This window comes from Lucilia sericata, unplaced genomic scaffold (genome assembly GCF_015586225.1).
Source record: "Lucilia sericata isolate MDLA Ls3-8-SP2 unplaced genomic scaffold, ASM1558622v1 Contig002069F_arrow, whole genome shotgun sequence".
NCBI lineage: Eukaryota > Metazoa > Arthropoda > Insecta > Diptera > Calliphoridae > Lucilia > Lucilia sericata.
Genome location: NW_023995922.1, coordinates 1 through 6,905, shown reverse-complemented (window position 1 = coordinate 6,905; position 6,905 = coordinate 1). Strand labels below are relative to the sequence as shown.

Sequence of the window (6,905 nt, the reverse complement as noted above, 5' to 3'; positions counted from 1 at the left end):
AGCCGATTGGTATACTTTAAGGTGGGTCTAGGACGAATATTTTTGTATGTTACAAACATCAGCACAAATCCAATATACCCTCCCCACTAAAGTGGTGTAGGGTATAAATACGATCCCGAGGACAATGCTAGGCCCGAAATAGAGGATTTGTACATCTCAGCCAAAATGAATATCCAGTCGCAGCTTGGTGAAGATGTTCATAATACAACATTGTCCGAGTCCACCATTTGTTTCCCAGCTCCCAGCCACAAATTGCCTCAGCTGAAATTGCCCACATTTAGTGGTAAGTACAGTGAGTACAAAAATTTCATTACGGTCGTTCAATCAAGTTATCGATCGCGAGTTTGGCCTATCAAATATTGAAAAGTTTAATCATTTGCTCAACTGCCTCCAAGGCCAAGCTCTAGAAACGGTCAAGGCTTTCCAGATTACGAACGAAAATTACCCGAAGGCTCTGGAAAGGCTCAAAACCGCGTTATGATAATAGCTCGCTTATTTTATGGAAAATATTACCGCCCTTTTTGAACTTCCTGCCATGTCCAAATACAATTGTGCCCAATTACGAAGTCTCGTCGATAATGTTTCTGCCCTTTATAGTTCCTTACTGTCTCTTGGCTCACATAGTGATATTGCTAATTCCATGCTGATTTACATAGTGATGGAAAAAGTGGATGAAGATACCAGAAGAAAGTGGAAAGATTCCTTGGACTTTACCAGATTGCCAACATGGGATGATTGCTCCAAGGTCCTTGAAAGGCGTTGTCAATTTTTGGAATCGGTTGATACCAACCATACTTTTGTGGCCCCTCGTAAGCCTGATCATCAATCTGGTGAGTCCAAATCTAAAAATTCAAAACCTGGGTATACTTTTTCGGTATCAAAACGCTCTTGTGTGCTTTGCTCCAAATCTGACCACTCAATTAGTCGTTGTTCTCGGTTCAAAGATATGGATGTTAGTCAAAGGTATGAAAATGCAAAACGTCTAAGCCTTTGTCTAAATTGTTTGTCCAAAAAGGCATCAAGTAAGTAGTTGTTCCTCCACATTCAAGTGCAAATTTTGTTCTCGCTCGCATCATAGTTTGCTTCATTGGTCTCAGCCAGCTTCTCGGCCCTCGTCCCCTGCTGCTGAACCTATTACTTCTCATGTTGCCTTGAATGAATCTTCTGCCTCGGTCCATACCCATATGGAAAAATCCTCGCCGGAACAGGTGCTGCTTGCTACTGCCATGGTTATAGTTCGTGACTCCACTGGTCGCTATCAATTGGGACGCGCTTTGTTAGATTCTTGCTCTCAATTGAATTTCATAACCGATGAATTTTCCCAAAAATTACATTTGCCTCGTACAAAACTCTTAGCAAATCTAAATATAGGTCGTCCACAAATGTAAAATCTCGAGTCACAGATTTTGAAGTTTCGCTCTCATTTTGTGTCACACCTCATATTTCATATCAACCTGATAATGAATTAGATGTCTCATCCTGAATTTGCCCCCAAATACTTGCGGATGAAAACTTCTTCAAATCAAAACGAATTGATTTACTTATTGGTACTGAAACGTTTTTCGACATTTTAGCAGTTGGTCAAATAAAACTTGGCCCTAATTTGCCTAAATTACACAAAACACTTTTCGGATGGATTGTAGCAGGTCGTTATGTATCAAAACAACCCAATATTTGTGGCTCTTCTTGTATGCTCTCGACAGAAGAAGATATTGATCTTAAATTACAGCGCTTGTGGGAAATTGATGAAGTTCAATCAATGATTTGACAACAGAACAATCTGAATGTGAAACATTTTTCAATGATACTGTTCATCGTGAATCTTCTGGTAGGATTGTTGTTAAATTGCCCTTCAAGGAATCTCCTGACGCTTTAGGTCTTTCTCGAAATATGGCTCTTAAAGATTTGTATCTCAAGAGAGACGATTTGCTCGTGACAGCAATCTTAAATCACAATATGTTGCTTTTATGAAGGAGTATGAAGATTTTGGACATATGAGTCTAGTTCGTAGCCCTCGTCTACACGAGCCTCATTATTTCATCCCTCACCATTGCGTTTTCAAACCAAGGTAGCACTTCCACAAAGTTAAGAGTTGTTTTCGATGCCCTCGTGTCCATCATCGTCCCAGAAGTCTCTCAATGATCTTCTTATGGTTGGCCCAACAATTCAGATGAGCTGTATAAAATTTTACTTCGGTTCCGTCTTCATCGCTTCGCTCTTACTTGCCGATATAGTAAAAATGTATCGACAAGTCCTTATTGACTCCCAAGATTAAAAATTCCAATATATTTTGTGGAGAAATTCAGAAGAGGAAGAAATTCGAACATATCACCTAAATACAGTCACCTATGGAATGTCAGCTGCGCCCTACCTTGCCATCAAAAGCCTTCACTATCTCGCAGACCAATACATGGACCAATTCGAACTTGGTGCAAAAACCATTAAGTCATCATTTTACGTTGATGATTTTCTTTGTGGCTCAGATACGCTTGAAGAATTGTCTCGTATGAAGCAGGAGGTTAATGAAATTCTAATTCGTGGTTCGTTTCAATTAGATAAGTGGCACTCTAATCATAGAGATTTTCAGGACGACAAAACTGTCAAAGACCTTAATATTGAAGATTCTGCAGTAACTAGCGCTCTTGGTATCTCTTGGGACCAACAAAAGATGTTTTCTTATTTTTGTTTTCGCCTAAAGTCCAAATTGATGAAAAAATAACCAAACGTACAATTTTGTCGCTCTCGTCAGCGCTTTTCGATCCCCTAGGACTTTTATCCCCTCTCATAATAAAAGCTAAAATCATCATGCAAGAGTTGTGGATTCTAAAAATTGGCTGGGATGAGTCTGTACCTCAAGAAATACACTCGGCTTGGAAATCTTTCGTCTCTGATCTCAAACTATTACCTTCACTTAAAATTCCTCGTTTTTGTCTCGCTCCTGATTCTAAATCAGTTCAACTTCATGGCTTTTGTGACTCATCAATTCGTGCTTATGGTTGTTGTTTTTACTTTCGTGTTAAAACTTCTTCAGGAAATGTTGTTGTTCGGCTCTTTACTGCCAAATCTAGAGTTGCTCCTACAAAGCGAAAATCGTTACCCAAACTTGAGTTATGTGGCGCACAACTTCTAGCAAAATTGTATTCCAAAATCAAAAATCTTTTCGCAATACCAAATCTGGAAGTCGTTCTGTGGACAGATTCGCAACTAGTTCTTCACTGGCTAAAGCAACATTCATCTACTTTGTCAGTTTTTGTTGGCAATAGGGTATCAGAAATTCAAGATCTAACTAATGGCTGCGTTTGGCGACATGTCCCAACCCAGTTCAACCCTGCTGACATCGTTTCTCGTGGTTCAACTGTGCAGGAACTCGCCTCATCCATCTGGTTCAACGGACCAGCATTTCTCGCTCTCGATCCTGTTCAGTGGCCCCCTACTAAAACTGATAAACTCTCCGAAGAAAATCAGCAAGTATTCGACAAAGAAAAACGGAAAACCGTACTTCATCTTGAAACAAAATCTAACTACATCCTCGATTCTGTTGGAAAATATAGCTCGTACTTAAAAATCATTCGTATTATTGCCTGGATGTTTCGTTTTGCTCAAAAAACAAAAACTAATATTTCCAATTCTGACTCTTTGCAGCCCCAAGAATTAGAAAATGCTAAACTTTGTATCGTTTTCAACATCCAGAAACTACATTTTCAAGATGACATAACTCGAGCTCTAAAGAAGAAAGATCCCCAAGGTGCTCTAAAGTGTCTGAACCCCTTCCTAGATTCGTCAAATGGTTTCAACTTGCTCAAGGTCGGCGGACGCTTGGAGTACGCGGCAATTTCTGAAGGCCAAAAACACCCCATAATCTTGCCCAGCAAATGCCATTTCGTCTACTGTTACGTACGTCATCTGCACATCAGTAACTACCACGCTGGACCCAAGGCTCTAATGTCATTGATTCGCCAACAATTTTGGATCATCAACTCCAGGAATTTGTGTCGCAGCATTGTAAATTCGTGCCCTCAATGCATTCGCTATCGCCCAAAGTTGTTGCAACAAATGATGGGAAATTTGCCTGTGGAACGACTCAACCCGTCAAGGCCCTTCGCAAGGTGTGCTGTCGATTTTTGTGGTCCAGTCAACACCTACCTAAGAATTAGAGGAAAGGTCCCCTACAAGACATACATCGCTATATTTGTTTGTCTCGCTACCAAAGCTGTCCATATTGAAGTGGTATCCGACCTGTCAACAGATGCCTTCATTGCTGCCCTAAAACGGATGATTGGTCGTAGAGGTCTGCCCACAGATATATTCTGTGATAATGCAACAAATTTCGTTGGTGCAAACTCTAAGTTGGCTCAATTAAAGTCGTTCCTTTTTGAGCCAAAAAATTCAAATTTTATTACAAATTATTGCTCGAATCAATTTATTAATTTTCGATTTATTCCCCCTAGGGCACCACATTTTGGCGGATTGTGGGAGGCGGCCGTCAAATCGGCCAAAGGTCACTTAACCAGAACCCTGGACAACACAAGGCTCACCTACGAAGAACTCGCAACGGCTATGATTGAGATAGAGGCAGTTTTAAACTCGAGGCCCATTTCGCATCTATCCTCAGATCCCAGTGACTTTGAAGCTCTTACACCAGGACACTTCTTGATAGGCGCTCCCCTCCGTAGTTTGCCAGAACGTGATGTTCCTATAAAAGAGATTAACAAACTTGAATATTGGGCCCGAATAAGCGCCATCAAGCAACAATTCTGGAAAAAGTGGTCCCATGATTATATAAATGAGCTCCAGACTCGCAACAAATGGACTAGCACCAACTCTAATATTACCCCTCATCATCAAAGAAGATAATTTACCCCCGCAGCGTTGGCTCATGGGTAAAATCATCAACATTGTTCGTGGAAGAGATGATCGTGTTCGAGTTGTCGACATCAAAACTACAAAAGGAGTTATACGTCGCCCCATCCACAGACTAGCTCTTCTATCTTCTTGAAAGTGTCCTTTCAATGGGGCCGGAATGTTAGGTCACCGTATAATAATTACTAACATTATTATTTGTTTTGTTTAAATTTTCCATTTTTTATTGTATTTAAATTATTCATATTTTTGGCTCACTGTTGCCACTGTAATTTGTCATTATTTTTTGTTCATACTAACCACTGTACATATTTTTGGTAATGACCCGTTAGTTTTTTATTTGTTTCTCACTCCAATTCTTATTATAAGCATATTGTTGTTGCTCTTAAAAATGCAATTTCTTATTTTGGAGACTTATTGCATGTATTTTGTTTTTGCATATTTTGAATATAAATAAACAAGTTGAGTTGGTACATTGGAAGTGAGAAACAAATAATATTACAATAACAACAGTGTAGCCCTTATTTACATGATCAATTGTTAGGCTTAAGAAAAGAATTTTTAAATAAATAAATCATTGTCATAGTTGAAGTCAATCGAAAAACATCGCTCTTTTTATTTGTCGGTACCACGGTTTTTAATTTCTTTTGTTTTATAGATAATCACTGCCCATAGAACAATTTCAGCAACCTATAGACAACAATTCAAAGTAAACCGAATTGCTCTATAACGTTGCCGGTGAAGAAAAAGCTCTTCATCGTACAAAATCTTTGACAAAATTCGAAAATTTTGTGAAATATTTCACTATTCAGTTGAATGTTTAGAAATATAAAAGATATTTCTACCTTTGTGAAATATTTCACTATACATTTGTGAAATTTGTGCATTTTTTTAAATTTGTAACTAAATGTAACACTGTTTCTAGAAAATCAACTGTTCAGCTGCAAGATTTTGTGAAATATTTCACTATTTAGAAGATTTTCACTATTAATTTGACTTTTTAGAAAAAGTCATAAAAATTAACTGCTCAGTAATTTTCAAGATTTTGTGAAATATTTACTACTCAGTTGACTTTTTAGAAATTTGCAGGATATTCCTACTTTTGTTTCTAGCTAATCAAATGTTTTGCATGGCAAGATTTTGTGAAATATTTCACCATTTTTCATTTTTGTGAAATATTTTGCTACTCAGTTGAGCTTTTAGAAATTTTCTGAAATTTCAGTAAATTGCATGATTTTGGGAAATATTTCACTATTTGTGTGACTTTATACAATGAGTCGTTGACAAAATTCGAAGATTTTTTGAAATATATTCTATTAAGTTGACTTTTTATAAATGCCTTTCTAAAAGAAATCGTTGACAGAATTAAAAGATTTTGTGAAATATGTCTCTATTCAGTTAGAAATATTTCACTATTCATTTGACTAAAAATCAACTGTTCAGTAATTTTCAAGATTTTGTGAAATATTTCGCTATCATTTGGCTTTTTTGAATTTTGCAAATATTTCAAATTTTTATAGCGAATTTGAGAAATATTTTAGAATATTTGGATTTTGAGAAATCTTTGTATTGTTTTAAATTCGTAACTGAATGTAAGACAGTTTCTAGAATAACAACTATTCAATAAATCACAAGAGTTTGTGAAATATTTCACTACTTGAGTGACTTTTTTTTTATTTCACAATTTAGAAGATTTTGTGGAATATTTCACTATTAATTTGACTTTTTAGAAAAAGTCATAAAAATTAACTGCTCAGTAATTTTCAAGATTTTGTGAAATATTTACTACTCAGTTGACTTTTTAGAAATTTGCAGGATACTTTTGTTTCTAAAAAATCAAATGTTTAGTGCATGGCAAGATTTTGTGAAATATTTCGTCATTTGGTTGACCTTTTAGAATTTTGCAAGATATATAAAATTTTTATAAAGAATTTGAGAAATATTTGCATTTTTTATACCCTCCACCACCATCAGTGGTGATAGAGGGTATATATAACTTTGTCATTCCGTGTGTAACACCAAGAAATATTCATCTGAGACCCAAC

General features: G+C 36.8%; 1 protein-coding gene across 1 annotated transcript; it reads left to right on the top strand.

Moving 5' to 3' along the window:
• Window positions 1-2,410: 2,410 nt before the first annotated feature.
• On the top strand, window positions 2,411-4,854 carry LOC119613337. Its single transcript, XM_037969352.1, has 3 exons — window positions 2,411-2,645; window positions 2,699-4,346; window positions 4,449-4,854. The coding sequence occupies exons 1-3, from the start codon at window positions 2,411-2,413 to the stop codon at window positions 4,852-4,854; spliced, it is 2,289 nt and encodes a 762-aa protein (XP_037825280.1).
• Window positions 4,855-6,905: the final 2,051 nt, after the last annotated feature.